The 19172-nt window shown below is 38.7% G+C and overlaps 1 protein-coding gene across 4 annotated transcripts in view; it reads left to right on the top strand.

Moving 5' to 3' along the window:
- EPS8 (epidermal growth factor receptor pathway substrate 8) overlaps window positions 1-19172 on the top strand; it is a 199593-nt gene that overhangs the window by 60407 nt on the left and 120014 nt on the right. The window contains exon 1 of one of the 4 annotated variants that reach the window (XM_043882566.1): window positions 13705-13929. The exons of the other annotated variants lie outside the window; for them this stretch is intronic. Within the exon in view, the coding sequence (XP_043738501.1) occupies window positions 13720-13929 (210 nt within the window). The 5' untranslated portion in view covers window positions 13705-13719. Of the gene's footprint in view, window positions 1-13704; window positions 13930-19172 lie in introns of those variants that run through there. 4 annotated transcript variants of the gene reach the window in all.

Below are 19172 nucleotides of genomic sequence, written 5' to 3'. Positions count from 1 at the left end.
TTGGACTTATTTTCTTGCAAAAGAGATGTGCTGTCCTCAAGTAGATGTTAGTAGTAATGTGTGACCTTTCAAATTCAATTAATGACTTAATACCTGGGAGCATGTTCCTGAATATTGTTGTAACATCCTCTGAGGTTCTTTGTCGAAAGAAACAGACTACCTTTCCATGCATTGTGAGTCCATGTTAGTGAAAGGGCCACTTCTGTAGTTTCTTTTAGCTTCATCTCTTGGACTGTTATTAACTTGGCGCAGGATACTGTGTAAATTATATACATGCATACACTCCCAAATCACTTCCTGGTTTGAAAATGGAACCTATGAATTGGCTTCTGTGTCTGTTTTAAGAGTTATTACCATGGTGATGAATAGTCTGCTTAGTTTTATGGTTGGCATGATTCTTCCAGCTTGGGTCACCTGTGTTTTTTTACAACCAGTTGCCTGTGCTTTGGGCAACAGTTAAATTTCCACCAGTAAAAAGCAAGTAGTTAGAAGGCAAAACCAGTGATTTAGTAGAATTAGCTGCATCATTGCTTTTAATCTGTTGATTATTTCCTTTCAGTGCTAACTAGTAGGCACTTACTCTTCACATTGCTTTTAAGCTTCCCTTCACAGTTGGAACTGGTGGGGAATGACTATCCTGTTCTGTAGTTGTAGATTTGTCATTTGTTGACGAATTACAGGGGAGGGAGAAGGAAACTCACAAAAACGTCTTGAGAAAGGAAACTAGACTTATCCATTCTTGATTTTAATGTGTCCATGTTTCAAGTACTTTTTGTAAGCTGTGGCAATGAGTCAGCTGTCTTAACCTTAAACTTGTCCATATCTACGAACATTAAAATAAATATTAAGATTTTTCAGTTACACTTAAAGTGTAACGTAGGAATGAGGAGTGATGATCACCAGTGATATGACAAATCTTGGGTTATCAAATGGGTTGTTAATTTGGAAATATATACTATATGCTGAATGGTCAGACTGGATATGATGAGAGCTTCCTATAGCAATCCCAGTTGAATATATTCCTAGATGTTTAGAAATTAAATCAGCCAGGAAAACAAGCAGAACTCCAGATGCCACAGGCCTTGTGAGGAATTTAAACAGTAAAACTGTAGTTACTTGTGTATTGCTCAGATTTAGCTAAACAATACGATTTCCTGGGTGGAATGATGATTTAAAAGAGCTAGTGAATTTCAAACACTGGGGAAATACCACTTACTGAATTACAGTCATTCTAATCTATTTAATAATTTAAGAGGTCATATGCAACAAAGTTTCATTTAGTTTAGTTCTGGTTATATGTCTTCTCTAATTCATAACTCTCAGTAATCAAAATTGTTTTCCATTTCATTAGTTGAAGAGATTTCCCTCTTGCTCCCTCTTCTACTTCTATGGATTAAGAGAATCCATAAAAATCATTTATGCTTCTAGGATGATTTCATTTATGCCTAGTATGGTACATGCTTCACAATAGGCACTCAATAAATCTATTATTCATGCTTTCAGGAGGCAAAAGGAGGCAGGAAAACTAAAAACTGACTTATGTTAAATGAATGAATAATAAATAAGTAAAAAAGATAAAGCTACAGATTATCACTTTAAAACTCGCCTCTTATTGTATTTCACTATTTTTTTTTTCATTTATTTACATTAGTTGGAGGCTAATTACTTTACAATATTGCAGTGGTTTTTGCCATACATTGACATGAATCAGCCATGGATTTACATGTGTTCCCCATCCCGATCCCCCCTCCTGCCTCCCTCCCCATCCCATCCCTCTGGGTCATCCCAGTGCACCAGCCCTGAGCACTTGTCTCATGCATCAAACCTGGACTGGCGATCTGTTTCACAATTGATAATATACATGTTTCAATGCTATTCTCTCAGATCATCCCACCCTCAGTGTATTTCACTATTTTGAGGAATGCCTGCTAGATCATAAATATCTCAAGTAACAAAGCATTCTGTATATATGTATTTGTGTATATGTGTATTTTTCTTCACTCTTTCCTGTCACTCCATAGATGTCTAGGTATTTGACAAAACCTGGCACTTCCTTTTTGACTGTTTTTCATAAATCCACCTGGCATTGATCACTATAGAACTTAGTTGTTCTAGTTCTCTGGCACATATTTGAACTATACTGAGCTGATGCTGCCTTCTCCGGGTGATTTCTTTTTAAGATTTTCTTCTCTTAAATCTTAAACAACAGTCCCCCGACAACCCCAGAGACTGAATTTTATAGCCCACAGTTGAATGTGAAATTCTCAGTCCCCTCCCACAATCCCATCACTCTGTTCTCCTTGACATTGTTATATGTCTTGTTTCTTGCTGTTTTTCTTTCTGCTTGTGTCCTTTGTTCCTTGGCTTATCTTTCATAGGAAAGACACACTTAATCCTTCTCGCTTTATCAGGCTGTTTCGTTTCAGTTGTGAAATCATCTTCAGAATTAGCTCCCTGCAAAGTCTTTCTAACTTAACTATTAATAGGAAACAAGTGGCAGTTTGCTTCTTGCAATCTTTTGTCTATTCATTCAGTTTTTGGGATTAACTCCTCCCTACTTATCATATTAAAGTCTTCTGATCTTTTATTTGTACTTAAGTATGATTTTTATTAGGTTTATGCTGTGTTTAATGTTCATTCATATACCTGTGCTACTTGTATGCTTTTAGCGTGTGTATCTATGTCTGTAATACAGAGTAACCTAAAGGGCAAATTCTTGACTTTGTTTATGAACCAATCAGCATACTCACACGAGACAAATTTCAACAAATACTTAATTTCAACAGAAATATATACTGTTTAGTAAATATATACTAAGTAGTTGTTTATTTACAGAGCTTATGAATTTTTAAAATTCACATTTTTTCCGTCATTCATATTTTTCTTCATCCATGTCTCTGTCCTTCAGTGATGAATCAGGGCTCTTATAATGAGATTTCTACAGGTCTGATGTTTAAGGTCAGTACTGAGTAGTGGGTGAGTCACCATATGACTAAGAATAATTACTGTAAATCCCATTGTATAATTTTGATAGGGTGACAAACGAGAGAAGTAAGAAGAAAAAAAAGCGAAAGTGTTCTGTAGACTATATATGCACTACATACGCACACTTGGAGAGTGATTTCAAGCAATACAGAGTTGATGGTGTGAGATAAAGTGTGTTATTGCTGTAATTACTGACAGTCCTCACAAATGAGTGGAAATTGGCTTAGCAGGTGAGTATCAGATATTTCTGCCTTATCCTGATTTATTGGCATGCATCTGTGGGCTAGTGGTACCCTCATGGCATGCAGAATAGGGTTTGCCTTGAAGTAAACAAGGTGAATTAAAAAATAAATATTCCCTAACAAGATACCTGGGAATGAGTAATCTTCTGTCGATATTGAATTTTGTTTCATTGTTAAATGAATCAAAATGATATAAAGTGAACTGAAGGCTCATTATTTTTACAGATTATTAACAATTTTAATTTGGGGAGGAATCTTTAAGACTGGTAGCTTTTCAGAATAAAGCAGTATCCATTGCTTTCAGGTCCTGAGATGTCTGTAAATAGGCTCCCTTACCAAATGGAGCAATGCCAAGAGAATGGGTATGGGAGTTATGTACATGTATGTGTCTTTCTCAAAGATCCATGTAAGCATTAATTTAAAATCCCTATAAGTGACCATGTAATATGTACTTGTAGTACCATAGCCACCCAATTTTAAAATAGAAGTATAGCTGATTTGAATTATTTTTTTTAATATTTAAAGATATAGAAAACCTTTGATAAAATTAATTCACATTCAGAAAAGCTACCTTATTCTTTCTGAATCTTAGTTTCCTCTAGAATGTCAAAGTCAGTTAAGGGAGAATTTAGGGTGGTTTTTGAAACATACCATATATGTTAAACTGTGTGTTAGTCATTCAGTCGTGTCTGACTTCTTGTGACCCCATGGACTGTAATCCTCCAGGTTCCTCTGTCCATGGGATTCTCCAGGCAAGAGTACTGGAATGGATTGCCATGCCCTTCTCCAGGGGATCTTCCCAAACCAGAGGTTGAACCTGGGTCTCGTACATTGCAGGTGGATTCTTTACCATCTGAGCCACCAGGGTAGCCGATCATACGTGTAAAATGCACAGTTTATCCTGGGAGTCTGAGATGAGGATTGGATTTGACATCAAGCTCTGAAAGTTCATAAACTTTAGGGACTGACTGGCTGACTGATTAAGGGGTGATATTTTGATTTTATTTTAAGAAGCCATAAAAGTTTTCTGTTACATTAATGAATACAGTAATACTCAAAGACATTAAGAAATAAAGAAAGAATGACAAGAGGCATCCTCACATAAATGCTGTGGTAGAACTGGACATGGAACAACAAACTGCTTTCAAATAGGGAAGGAGTATGTCAAGGCTGTATATTGTCACCCTGCTTATTTAACTTCTATGCAGAGTACATCATGTGAAGCACTGGGCTGGATGAAGCACAAGCTGGAATCAAGATTCCCAGGAGAAACATCAATAACCTCAAATATGTAGATGACACCACCCTTAAGCAGAAAGTGACGAAGAACTAAAGAGCCTCTTGGTGAAAGTGAAAGAGGAGAGTGAAAAAGTTGGCTTAAAACTCAGCATTCAGAAAACTAAGATCACGGAATCTGGTCCCATCACTTCATGACAAATAGATGGGGAAACAATGGAAACAGTGATGGACTTTATTTTGGGGGCTCCAAAATCACTGCAGATGTTGACTGCATCCATGAAATGAAAAGACACTCCTTGGAAGAAAAGTTATGACCAACCTAGACAACATATTAAAAAGCAGAGACATTACTTTGCCAACAAAGGTCCATCTAGTCAAAAGCTATGGTTTTTCCAGTAGTCATGTATGGATGTGAGAGTTTGACTATAAAGAAAGCTGAGTGCAGAAGAATTGATGCTTTTGAATTGTGGTGTTGGAGAAGATTCTTGAGAGTCCCTTGGACTGCAAGGAGATCCAACCAGTCAATCCTAAAGGAAATCAGTCCTGAATATTCATTGGAAGGACTGATGCCGAAGTTGAAACTCCAATACTTTGGCCACCTGATGCGAAGAGCTAACTCATTTGTAAAGACCCTGATGCTGGGAAAGATTGATGGTGGGAGGAGATGGGGACGATAGAGGAGGGGTTGGTTGGATTGCATCACTGACTCAATGGACATGAGTTTGGGTAAACTCTGGGAGTTGGTGATGGACAGGGAGGCCTGGCGTGCTCCAGTCCATAGGGTCTCAAAGAGTCAGACACGATTGAGCAACTGAACTGAACTTTAGTACCAGTATAATCAATGTATGGGTTATTGTAAAACTTACTTCTACTTTTACAGTAAAAATCAAGCTTTTCCTTTTGGGGATGGATGAAGAAGCATTAGGTTAATGTGTAAGTTTTTGTCTTCTGAAGTAAAAAATGACTTTAATTGGGAGTTCGTCAAAAAGGCACTTCAGGTTTTGGGTTAAATAGAATTAGAGTAATCTAAACGAGACCGGGAGCTGACTGTCTCAGATCACGAACTCCTTATTACCAAATTCAGACTTAAACTGAAGAAAGAGGGTAAACCACTAGACCATTCAGGTATTACCTAAATCAAATGCCTTATGATTATACAAGGGGAGCAACAAATAGATTCAAAGGATTAGATCTGATAGATAGAATGCCTGAAGAACTATGGACGGAGGTTTGTGACATTGTACAGGAGGCAGTGATCAGGGCCATCCCCAAGAAAAAGAAATGCAAAAGGGCAAAATGATTGCCTGAGGAGGCCTTACAAATAGTGGAGAAAAGAAGAGAAGCTAAAGGCAAAGGAGAAAAGGAGAGATATACCCATTTGAATGCAGAGTTCCAAAGAATAGCCAGGAGAGATAAGAAAGCCTTCCTCAGCAATCAGTGCAAAGAAAGAGAGGAAAACAATAGAATAGGAAAGACTAGAGATCTCTTTAAGAAAATTCAAGAAAGCAAGGGAAGCTTTTATACAAAGGTGGGCACAATAAATGGTATGGACCTAACAGAAGCTGGAAATGGAGAAGGAAATGGCAACCCACTCCAGTATTTTTCCTGGAGAATCCCATGGACAGAGGAGCCTGGTGGGCTGCAGTCTATGGGGTCGCAAAGAGTCAGACACAACTGAGCAACTACACCACCACCACCAACAGAAGCAGAAGATGTTAAGAAGAGGTGGCAAGAATACACAGAAGAAATGTACAAAAAAGATCTTCATGACCCAGATAATCATGATAGTGTGATCACTCACCTAGAGCCAGACATCCTAGAATACCAAGTCAAGTGGGCCTTAGGAAGCATCACTATGAACAAATCTAGAGGAGGTGATAGAATTCCAGTTGAGCTATGTCAAGTCCTAAAAGATGATGCTGTGAAAATGCTGCACTCAATATGCTAGCAAATTTGGAAAGCTCAGCAGTGGCCACAGGACTGGAAAAGGTCAGTTTTCATTCCAATCCCAAATAAAGGCAATGCCAAAGAATGCTCAAACTACTGCACAATTGCACTCATCTCACACGCTAGCAAAGTAATGCTCAAAATTCTCCAAGGCAGGCTTCAACAGTATGTGAACCGTGAACTTCCAGATGTTCAAGCTGGATTTAGAAAAGGCAGAGGAACCAGAAATCAAATTGCCAACATCTGCTGGATCATTAAAAAAGCAAGAAAGTTGCAGAAAAACTTCTTCTTAATAACTATGCCAAAACCTTTGACTGTGTGTATCACAACAAACTGTGGAAAATTGTTCAAGAAATAGGAATACCAGACTACCTGACTTGCCTCCTGAGAAGTCTGTATGCAGGTCAAGAAGCAAGAATTAGAACTGGACATGGAACAACAGATTGGTTCCAAATTGGGAAAGGAATACGTCAAGGCTGTATATTGTCACCCTGCTTATTTAACTTATACGCAGAGTACAGCATGAGAAACACTGGGCTGGATGAAGCACAAGCTGGAATCAGGATTGCTGGGAGAAATATCAATAACCTCAGATATGCAGATGATACCACATTCATGGCAGAAATTGAAGAAGAACTAAGCCTCTTGATGAAAGTGAAGGAGGAGAGTGACAAAGTTGGCTTAAAGCTCAACATTCAGAAAACTAAGATCATGGCATCCAGTCCCATCACTTCACGGCAGGTAGGTGGGGAAACAGTGAGAGACTTTATTTTTTTGGGTTCCATAATCACACGGCAGATGTTGACTGCATCCATGAAATTAAGAGATGCTTGCTCCTTGGAAGAAAAGCTATGACCAATCTAGACAGCATATTAAAAAGCAGAAACATTATTTTACCAACAAAGTTCTGTCTATTGAAAGCTATGGTTTTTCCAGGAGTTGTGTATGGATGTGAGAGTTGGACTATAAAGAAAGCTGAGCCCTGAAGAATTGATGCTTTTGGGACTGTGGTGTTGGAGAAGACTCCTTTTTTTTTTTTTTTTTTAACCTTTATTTATTTATTTTTTTTATTAGTTGGAGGCTAATTACTTCACAACATTTCAGTGGGTTTTGTCATACATTGATATGAATCAGCCATAGATTTACACGTATTCCCCATCCCGATCCCCCCTCCCACCTCCCTCTCCACCCGATTCCTCTGGGTCTTCCCAGTGCACCAGGCCCGAGCATTTGTCTCATGCATCCCACCTGGGCTGGTGATCTGTTTCACCATAGATAGTATACATGCTGTTCTTTCAAAACATCCCACCCTCACCTTCTCCCACAGAGTTCAAAAGTCTGTTCTGTATTTCTGTGTCTCTTTTTCTGTTTTGCATATAGGGTTATCGTTACCATCTTTCTAAATTCCATATATATGTGTTAGTATGCTGTAATGTTCTTTATCTTTCTGGCTTACTTCACTCTGTATAAGGGGCTCCACTTTCATCCATCTCATTAGGACTGGTTCAAATGAATTCTTTTTGACGGCTGAGTAAAATTCCATGGTGTATATGTACCACAGCTTCCTTATCCATTCATCTGCTGATGGGCATCTAGGTTGCTTCCATGTCCTGGCTATTATAAACAGTGCTGCGATGAACATTGGGGTGCATGTGTCTCTTTCAGATCTGGTTTCCTCAGTGTGTATGCCCAGAAGTGGTATTGCTGGGTCATATGGCAGTTCTATTTCCAGTTTTTTAAGGAATCTCCACACTGTTTTCCATAGTGGCTGTACTAGTTTGCATTCCCACCAACAGTGTAAGAGGGTTCCCTTTTCTCCACAGCCTCTCCAGCATTTATTGCTTGTAGACTTTTGGATAGCAGCCATCCTGACTGGTGTGTAATGGTACCTCATTGTGGTTTTGATTTGCATTTCTCTAATAATGAGTGATGTTGAGCACCTTTTCATGTGTTTGTTAGCCATCTGTATGTCTTCTTTGGAGAAATGTCTGTTTAGTTCTCTGGCCCATTTTTTGATTGGGTCATTTATTTTTCTGGAATTGAGCTGCAGGAGTTGCTTGTACATTTTTGAGATTAATCCTTTGTCTGTTTCTTCATTTGCTATTATTTTCTCCCAATCTGAGGGCCGTCTTTTCACCTTACTTATAGTTTCCTTTGTAGTGCAAAAGCTTTTAAGTTTCATTAGGTCCCATTTGTTTAGTTTTGCTTTTATTTCCAATATTCTGGGAGGTGGGTCATAGAGGATCTTGCTGTGATTGATGTCGGAGAGTGTTTTGCCTATGTTCTCCTCTAGGAGTTTTATAGTTTCTGGTCTTACATTTAGATCTTTAATCCATTTTGAGTTTATTTTTGTGTACGGTGTTAGAAAGTGTTCTAGTTTCATTCTTTTGCAAGTGGTTGACCAGCTTTCCCAGCACCACTTGTTAAAGAGGTTGTCTTTTTTCCATTGTATATCCTTGCCTCCTTTATCAAAGATAAGGTGTCCATAGGTTCGTGGATTTATCTCTGGGCTTTCTATTCTGTTCCACTGATCTATATTTCTGTCTTTGTGCCAGTACCATACTGTCTTGATGACTGTGGCTTTGTAGTAGAGTCTGAAGTCAGGCAGGTTGATTCCTCCAGTTCCATTCTTCTTTCTCAAGATTACTTTGGCTATTCGAGGTTTTTTGTATTTCCATACAAATTGTGAAATTCTTTGGTCTAGTTCTGTGAAAAATACCGTTGGTAGCTTGATAGGGATTGCATTGCATCTATAGATTGCTTTGGGTAGAATAGCCATTTTGACAATATTGATTCTTCCAATCCATGAGCATGGTATGTTTCTCCATCTGTTTGTGTCCTCTTTGATTTCTTTCATCAGTGTTTTATAGTTTTCTATGTATAGGTCTTTTGATTCTTTAGGTAGATATACTCCTAAGTATCTTATTCTTTTTGTTGCAATGGTGAATGGTATTGTTTCCTTAATTTCTCTTTCTGTTTTTTCATTGTTAGTATATAGGAATACAAGGGATTTCTGTGTGTTAATTTTATATCCTGCAACTTTACTATATTCATTGATTAGCTCTAGTACTTTTCTGGTAGAGTCTTTAGGGTTTTCTATGTAGAGGATCATGTCATCTGCAAACAGTGAGAGTTTCACTTCTTCTTTTCCTATCTGGATTCCTTTTACTTCTTTTTCTGCTCTGATTGCCATGGCCAAAACTTCCAACACTATGTTGAATAGTAGTGGTGAGAGTGGGCACCCTTGTCTTGTTCCTGATTTCAGGGGAAATGCTTTCAATTTTTCACCATTGAGGGTGATGCTTGCTGTGGGTTTGTCATATATAGCTTTTATTATGTTGAGGTATGTTCCTTCTATTCCTGCTTTTTGGAGAGTTTTAATCATAAATGAGTGTTGAATTTTGTCAAAGGCTTTCTCTGCATCTATTGAGATAATCATATGGTTTTTATCTTTCAATTTGTTAATGTGTATTACATTGATTGATTTGCGGATATTAAAGAATCCTTGCATTCCTGGGATAAAGCCCACTTGGTCATGGTGTATGATTTTTTTTAATATGTTGTTGGATTCTGTTTGCTAGAATTTTGTTAAGGATTTTTGCATCTATGTTCATCAGTGATATTGGCCTGTAGTTTTCTTTTTTTGTGGCATCTTTGTCTGGTTTTGGAATTAGGGTGATGGTGGCCTCATAGAATGAGTTTGGAAGCTTACCTTCATCTGCAATTTTCTGGAAGAGTTTGAGTAAGATAGGTGTTAGCTCTTCTCTAAATTTTTGGTAGAATTCAGCTGTGAAGCCATCTGGTCCTGGGCTTTTGTTTGCTGGAAGATTTTTGATGACAGTTTCGATTTCCTTGCTTGTGATGGGTCTGTTAAGATCTTCTATTTCTTCCTGGTTCAGTTTTGGAAAGTTATACTTTTCTAAGAATTTGTCCATTTCATCCAAGTTGTCCATTTTATTGGCATAGAGCTGCTGGTAGTAGTCTCTTATGATCCTTTGTATTTCAGTGTTGTCTGTTGTGATCTCTCCATTTTCATTTCTAATTTTGTTAATTTGGTTCTTCTCTCTTTGTTTCTTAATGAGTCTTGCTAATGGTTTGTCAATTTTGTTTATTTTTTCAAAAAACCAGCTTTTAGCTTTGTTGATTTTTGCTATGGTCTCTTTAGTTTCTATTGCATTTATTTCTGCCCTGATTTTTAAGATTTCGTTCCTTCTGCTAACCCTGGGGTTCTTCATTTCTTCCTTCTCTAATTGCTTTAGGTGTAGAGTTAGGTTATTTATTTGGCTTTTTTCTTGTTTCTTGAGGTAAGCCTGTAATGCTATGAACCTTCCCCTTAGCACTGCTTTTACAGTGTCCCATAGGTTTTGGGTTGTTGTGTTTTCATTTTCATTCATTTCTATACATATTTTGATTTCTTTTTTGATTTCTTCTATGATTTGTTGGTTATTCAGAAGCGTGTTATTTAGCCTCCATATGTTTGAATTTTTAACAATTTTTTTCCTGTAATTGAGATCTAATCTTACTGCACTGTGGTCAGAAAAGATGACTGGAATGATTTCAATTTTTTTGAATTTTCCAAGACCAGATTTATGGCCCAGGATGTGATCTATTCTGGAGAATGTTCCGTGTGCACTTGAGAAAAAGGTGAAGTTGATTGTTTTGGGGTGAAATGTCCTATAGATATCAATTAGGTCTAGCTGGTCCATTGTGTCATTTAAGGTTTGTGTTTCCTTGTTAATTTTCTGTTTAGTTGATCTATCCATAGTTGTGAGTGGGGTATTAAAGTCTCCCACTATTATTGTGTTACTATTAATTTCCTCTTTCATACTCGTTAGTGTTTGCCGTACATATTGCGGTGCTCCTATGTTGGGTGCATATATATTTATAATTGTTATATCTTCTTCTTGGATTGATCCTTTGATCATTATGTAGTGTCCTTCTTTGTCTCTTTTCACATCCTTTATTTGAAAGTCTATTTTATCTGATATGAGTATTGCGACTCCTGCTTTCTTTTGGTCTCCGTTTGAGTGAAATATTTTTTTCCAGCCCTTCACTTTTAGTCTGTATGTGTCTCTTGTTTTGAGGTGGGTCTCTTGTAGACAGCATATATAGGGGTCTTGTTTTTGTATCCATTCAGCCAATCTTTGTCTTTTGGTTGGGGCATTCAACTCATTTACATTTAGGGTAATTATTGATAGGTGTGGTCCCGTTGCCATTTACTTTGTTGTTTTGGGTTCCTCTTAAGAGTCCCTTGGACTGCAAGGAAATCCAACCAGTCAATTCTAAAGGATATCAGTCCTGAATTTTCATTGGAAGGATTGATGCTGAAGCTCAAACTCCAATACTTTGGCCACCTAATGCGAAGAACCAACTGATTGGAAAGGACCCTGATGCTGGGAAAGATTGAAGGCGGAAGGAGAAAGGGAGAATAGAGGATGAGATGGTTGGATGGTATCACCAACTTGATGCACGTGAGTTTGAATAAGCTCCGCGAGTTGGTGATGGACAGGGAGACCTGGTGTTCTGCAGTCCATGGGGTCTCAAGGAGTCGGACACGACTGAGTGACTGAACTGAACTGACTGAGGTGCTTCCCTGATGGCTCAGTTGGTAAAGAATCTGCCTGCAGTGTAGGAGACTGGCGTTTGATCCCTGGGTCGGGAAGATCCCCTGGAGAGTGAAATGGCAACCCACAGTAATCCTACCTGGGAAATGTCATGGACAGAGGAGTCTGATGGGCTATAGTCTATGGGATTGCAAGAGTCAGACACGACTTAGCAACTAAACCACCACAGAGTAATCTAGACAGGTATAAAAAAAAGGATTACCACATGCATCCAATTTATAAAAAGATTAATGTTGTTCCTAATTTAGAGATAATGTCTGGTACTATTATGGGCTTCCCTGATGGTTCAGAGGGTAAAGAATCAGGAGGAAACACAGAGGGAGACACAGAAGATTTGGCTTCGATCCCTGGGTTGGGAAGATCCCCCAGAGAAGAAAATGGCAATCTACTCTAGTATTCTTGCCTGAAAAGTTGACAGAGGAGCCTGGTGGGCTATAGTCCAAAGGGTCTTAAAAAGTGAAACATGACTGAGCGATTGAGCATGCAGGCACACAGGCACATCTGAGACCATTATAAAAAGTACAAAAAGTCCTAATCTACCTTATTTAAAAAATAAGATATGGATATAAGGTCTACAGTATATGTTCTAAGTTGGAGCTTGACATTGAAAGCATATATTTAAGCTGCATGTTTATTTTGGTCTAGAGGAAAAAATCTTATGCATGTTTATGCCTTATATATACACAATTTTAAAACACTCATGCTGACAACTGACAGATGAATCCTGTTTGTCTAAAACAAAAAAAAAGATGAAAAATCAGCAAGAAAATTTTGAGGAAGTTATATGGAAATCATTTTAAAGAGAGATGAATATGACTGCTAAACTAAGAGATGTTTGAAAAAATTTTCCTCTGCCAAATTGAAATAAATTTTTAAAACAAATGACATGCAGTGTTTGGTGAAAGTGTGGGTGAACAAAAAAAAAACTTATAAACTCACGTGAAGATGATGTCTGGAGCATAGGGGAGAATATTTTCCCTCATTCAGGTCCCCTGGCCAGAGCTGCAAATTAAACTGACAAAGGCAGTTTAACAGGAGAAAAGCACGCACATTTATTTAGTAAAAGTTGTTTGTGACATGAAGCCTTTCTAAGGAAATGGAGAAACAGACTTGAGTGTTTTTATGCTGGTTTTGATGAAGAATGGACAGTTGTGGAGGAATATGATAGATTAAAGAGTAGGAAGTAAGTGTTGGGAACTGGGGGGAAATTTAAGAAGGCCTGTGTGTTCAGATTGTTCTCTGTGCCTTTTTCTTCAGAGATAAAGATGTTCCTTTTCTCTGGGTATAGGAGGGGCACCTCTCACATGACGATTTTAGGACCTGTTTCTGGGGAGGAAGGCTTGAGGAAGGTCGGGTGACTGTCTTGCTTCTGCTTTTTCCTCACTTTTTGTTGTTTAGTTTAAGTCATGTCCGACTCTTTGCGACCCCATGGCCTGCAGCACGCCAGGCTCTTCTGTCCTCCACTATCTCCCCACTTAAAATAGTCTATGCCGAGGTGCTGTATTTTGGGAGTAGTGTGTCCCGAACCCTGTCATTCATTCTGAAACTTCGCCAAGAACTTTCAAGGTCTAAAAACTGAGTTAGTGTAGCTTGTCCAATAACCCATTGAAATGGTCTCTAGGTGCTGGAGATTTCTCTGGAGACAAAAAATACAAAAAACAGGTTAATGGTTAGAATGAACTATGAACTTAGTTTTTGAGTCCAGAGGGCAATCAGTCGTCGAGAATATTTCTAGATGTTGGACTCAGAGAATCTTCAGATGGACTAGGGGGAGTGCTTGCAGCAATGTGGCAGATTTTCCTCATTTGCAGTTTGTCTCTGTGATGTCATCAGGCCTTCTGGAGAACTTTCTGAGGGACTCATATGGCGGCAGGAAGGAGGCTTGTCCATGCGTGAGTTATTGTGGTGATTTCCCTGAAGTTCACATCAAGTTGTCCAGCTTCGGCTTGAAGGACTTTGGGAAAGAGGCAGTTTTAATGTAGTGATTCCAAGTCAGAAGAATGGGAAAAAAATTGAACACATTAGTTTGGAGAGTTGTAGCTAAATATTGGGGGAGCCTAGAAGACTTCAGGATCCAGTCCAGTTTACAGGTAGTTGACCAAACCTCAAAGACAATGAACAGGACAAGAATTTGATACCCACAGGAGTGTGCTGTAGTTTTGCACTGAAACATAATTTTTGTCTTTGGGGACACTCTCATTTCTGTCAAAGATATTTTCAGTAAGACTAATTTGTTTGCAAAGTAAGTCTGGTCTCATTAAACTTGGGATAATTTATATCAGTCCTGTAAGAATAGTTATCAACTATGTATGCTTTTTTTAAGTCTGCTTTGCCTGGAGCCACTTCTAATAAGAAATCTCAGATTGCACTTAACCACTTGTAATAAGGCATCTCAGATTGTCCTCTTAAAATCTTCTGGGGTTAGGAAACCAAGCCAGTGACTCACCATCAGCTTTTGCCTGCAGTACTTACAGACAGGTGAATTCCTGTCTTCTGGAGGTCCCCCCCACAACAATATCCCTAGGTTCCTGGGTCTTGTAAGAATAGACTTTGCTTGCTCACTTGTTAGGCAGAAACCATATAAGCAAGGTATCAGGCTGATTTTTGAAGCAAGCTTTATAAAATTGGCTCCCTAAATTCAGCCTTAGTTCCTTAAAGCTGTCTCATCATATCTTGACTCTGTGCACATCATTCTCAGATGTGACATTCTAGTGCAAGTTTTGCTAATATAGCCAGTGTTTACCATTCTCTCCTTTTAGAAGAACAAATGCTTATTGAACTTTATGTAGATAACTATATGGCTGTGCAGATAGAATATTCACTAAGAGTTTTCAGATTCTGGGGGGATCAGGTAGGGAGAAGAGATAAATGCTTTGATTCTGTTTCCAAAAGTATAATTTACCAGATTGCTATAAATTATAGGTAGCTTAAGAGAAAAGAGAAAAAAGATTTCTTTAAATCTGGAAAATATAACACTAAAGAGCCAGCAATGCTTCAAACAAAAGTCAAAAAAATTATAATCATCCACACTAGTTCATTCAGTCCCATATTCTGCTTGATTTTTAGTTAGCAGTTCAGTTTCCTCATTAGTTCTGGAAATTCTTACCACAGCCCAGTGGCATGGTCTCTACGTTATTCAAGTTAGGCCATTTTGGAATGTTCTCACAGTAGCTGATTATAAAAGCTTTCAGGGAAGAATCAGAGTAAAACAATAATTGTGAATGGTAAAAGACTTAAAAATAGTCATGGTTAAAGTTTTGATGAGAGTTCATTTGATAAGGATATATAACATGCAGCAGTTTAGGATCGTACTCAGGCAAAGGTAAAGAAAACTCAGAGAAGTGGTGATGTTTGTTAAACTGCCATTCATTCCTGACAGTTAATCAGGCTGTGTGCTTTACATTCATTTCATTCAGCCTCTTATGAATAAGAGTCTATTATTTTCACTTCATAAACCAGCATAAAGACTTAGTAATTTGGCCAAAGTCATACAGCTGTGAGTAACAGTACTGGTATCTGAACCTGTTTTGCACATAAAGGCAGGTTCTTTATAACTATATCCTATTGCCTATGTTAATGGTTTGTTTAAGGTTGTGTGTGCGTGTGTAATAAGTCTCTTCAGTCGTGTCTGACTCTTTGAGACCCCATGGACTGTAGCCCGCCAGACTTCTCTGTCCATAGGATTCTCAAGGCAAAAGGATACTGGAGTGGGTTGCCACTCACTTTCATTGTATTAGCACTTTTCTGTTGCCTGGGCAAACTCAAGTCCAATGATATTCAAAGAAGTTAAAGCTAACACAGCCTCTAGCACTTTAATATCCGTGCATCACTGTGGCATCCAAACCCATGTTGAAGTGTTTGCTGCAGTGGCTTTTCTTTATGTGACTGCGGTTCTCTGTGCCACTGGCGAGGCTCATATGATTTAAGACCCCTCTGCCACCCCTATTTATTGGTAACATATAAGCTTCACAGATCATTTGATGTGCAAATTTAATTGCAAGTTGTATTTTCGAAGGATGATATAGGCTATGTCATTCTCAGGACTGTTTACACAGCTTTTTCTAAACTGCTTACTCTGAAAACAGGCACTTCATTCTGTTTATCGTAATGCCGCCTGATTTAATTTTTCAAGGCTGCTTGCTTAGTATTAGCTTGTTAAAGTGTATATAGGATGATTCTTCACAGTCTTTCACAGGGTGCATTTCTCTGGAGTCTTTGGTAAGATGGTACCATATCAGCATTCACGGTTCATTTTCTGCCTTTGCTGACTTGCTCCTTCCTTTCTTCCTGGTGCCAGAGCATATGATTATACTTAGGAGAGGTTGTGTGTATATCTGTGTGTGTGTGCACGCTCATTCGTATCTGACTCTTTCCCACCCCATGGATGGTAGCCCGTCAGGCTCTATGTACATGGGATTTCTCAGGCAAAAATACTGGAGCGGGTTGCCATTTCCTTCTCCAGGGGATCTTCCCAACCCAGGGATCAAACCTGCATCTCCTGCGTCTCCTGCGTTGGCAGGTGAGTTCGTTACCACCGAGCCACCTTATGTCATATTATCGAGCTAATGTGGTAATTTTCTGACTGTAAAAATACTTTGGGAACGGTTTGGTACTCTTATATTAAATGTCTTTTTCTTTCCAAATGGCACTTAAATATCCTGAAGCACCCATGATTTTAATAGGCTAATGTGGTCTGATCATTTTTTTAGAGTTTAACTTTTTTGTGGAAAGCATAGGTTTGGGGGATGATGTTATAAGTTTAAAAATGCTGTTTTACAAGGAACATCTTGGCAGTTCTTTTGATATGCATTCACCCAGCCAGTTCTGTGAAATGCCAGCCGCATCTGAGTCAGGTGAAATGAGGAAGCTGTAAGTAAAATCTTTATAATGATGAGAAATATTGGTATGTGTGCCAAAAACTTCTATTTTCTCTGCCTCTCAGAAATTCTTTGTTCCTATTGTGTTTTGGTGGAGTCTGTATATGTAAATGGGAATTTTTCAGCAGAAGTTGGAGGCTCTGTAAAAGTATTTCTTTATAATTTCTGAGGTGAATTTATAGCTGTCCTCATGGCAACTGACACTTTTTTCCCCTGATTTGTCAACCTGGGTTCCATCCCTGGGTCAGGAAGATCCCTTAAGAGGAGGAAATGGCAACTCACTCCAGTATTCTTGCCTGGAGAATTCCATGGACAGAGGAGCCTGGTGGGCTGTGCAGTTCATGGGGTCACAAAGAGTTGGACACGACTAAGCAACTAACACTTTCACACACTTTTCTCCTTGGTAATTTTATTTTTCTGAAAATGTACCATTTTCTGTTGAAAAGAGTGAAACTGCCAATTGCTGTGTGTTCAGTTCACTCAGTTGTGTCTGACTCTTTGCAACCCGTCTTAGCCCAAATCTAATAACGTAGATTTTCTGTTTTTAGGTTTGAATTAGGTAAATGTTCTAGAATAGACGTGAATGAGAGTTTACAAACGGGTCTCATTGATCTCCTTTTACAGGTGAGGAAATGGAGCAGAGGGAGGTTAGGTTACTCCCTGAGGTACAGAGCTATTCAGTGGCAGAGTGAGGGCATAAACACAAGCGATCAGTTTCTTTGAGCTGAGGTCACCACACTTTCCAACTTCTCTTTGGTTGTAGGACATGAATAGAAATGAGAAATCCTTTGTTTTCACCATGTTTTTCAAAATTTTGTTGGCCTTTTGATTGAAATTGTCAAATAAAAGCATGACTCATTGGAACGCTACAGTGATTCCTAGGTTGAAAATGACATTGAAATCCATAATCAGGTAAGTCTGTGTGATGTTTCCTAGGTATATACCTAAAACTTTGCCAATTTAAGGCAAAACTGCCATTTTGTTTACTTACATGCCATTATATTATTTTACAGTAATGATGAGTTCATTGTTCTCAAATCAGTATTTTCTATCTTATAATAAGAGAGACTTAAGCTGTCTATGGGCTTCCCTGGTAGCTTAGCTGGTGAAGAATCCACCTGCAATGTGGCAGACCTGGGTTTGATCCCTGGGTCAGGAAGATCCCCTGGAGGAGGGCATGGCAACCCACTCCAGTATTCTTGCCTGGAGAATCCCATGGACAGAGGAGCCTGGCGGGCTACAGTCCACGGGGTCACAAAGAGTCAGACACGACTGAGCGACTAAGCATAACACAGCACAAGCTGTCTACAGACCTGAAATTGAATTATGATCTCATTCTTCTAAATGACTTATGTGAAGAATGAATATTGTTAGTCCTGTGTATATTTATTCACAAGAAGTGCCCATTTATGTTTCTTCTGTTTTTATGTTTTCTACCTTTTATCCAGATTCTGTGTCCAAACAATGACTCTAAACCCATAGTGACTCATTTGATCTTTTATTATATGAACAAATTGGTTCTTCCTCTCATTCACATGCCATGCATGTTTGCCCTTTTGTATGCCTGTAAAGTGTTAATAATGTGATATGATTCTCCCCCAATATGTGTTATATTGCACTCTCATTCCTTTTCCAGATAAGTTGTTAAGGTATTTTGTTAGTCATTCTACTGGTATGTATTCAACTAGCTTAGTTTGTATATAATTGAGGTTTGACATTTAGAGTTTAGAAACCTCTTTTGGCTTCCCAGGTGGAGCTAGTGGTAAAGAATCTGGCTGCCTGTGCAGAAGACACAAGAGATGCAGGTTCAATCCCTGGGTTGGGAAGATACCCTGGAGGAGGAAATGGCAACCCATTCCAGTGTTCTTGCCTGGAGAATGCTGTGGACAGAGGAGCCTGGCGGGCTACTGTCTATAGAGAGTTGGACACAACTGAGTGCAGACACACACACAATTTCTTTTGGATTTTCTCATATTTCTAGCACATTAGTTTCTTACTCTCATTAAAAAAAGGTTTTAAAGTTAGAAGGAGAAGAAGGGTTGGCTTAGAGAAGACCCAGCAGATTGTGATTCTTAGGAGAGGAAGGAATGAAAGACAAATTGAAGAACTGAGAGTGAGACTCTGTTTAGGTTTGCAAGATGAGTGGATTATGACAGTGTTGATTCATTCTGCTTGGCGGCCCTAACAATTTATGTAAATGCCTTTATGTCTTTTTGGATCTGGTGGGTTTAGTTTGAGAGGTTTTGCTACAGTTTATC

Source organism: Cervus elaphus, chromosome 22, assembly GCF_910594005.1.
Source record: "Cervus elaphus chromosome 22, mCerEla1.1, whole genome shotgun sequence".
Classification (NCBI taxonomy): Eukaryota; Metazoa; Chordata; class Mammalia; order Artiodactyla; family Cervidae; genus Cervus; species Cervus elaphus.
This window is presented reverse-complemented; position numbering and strand designations above follow the sequence as displayed.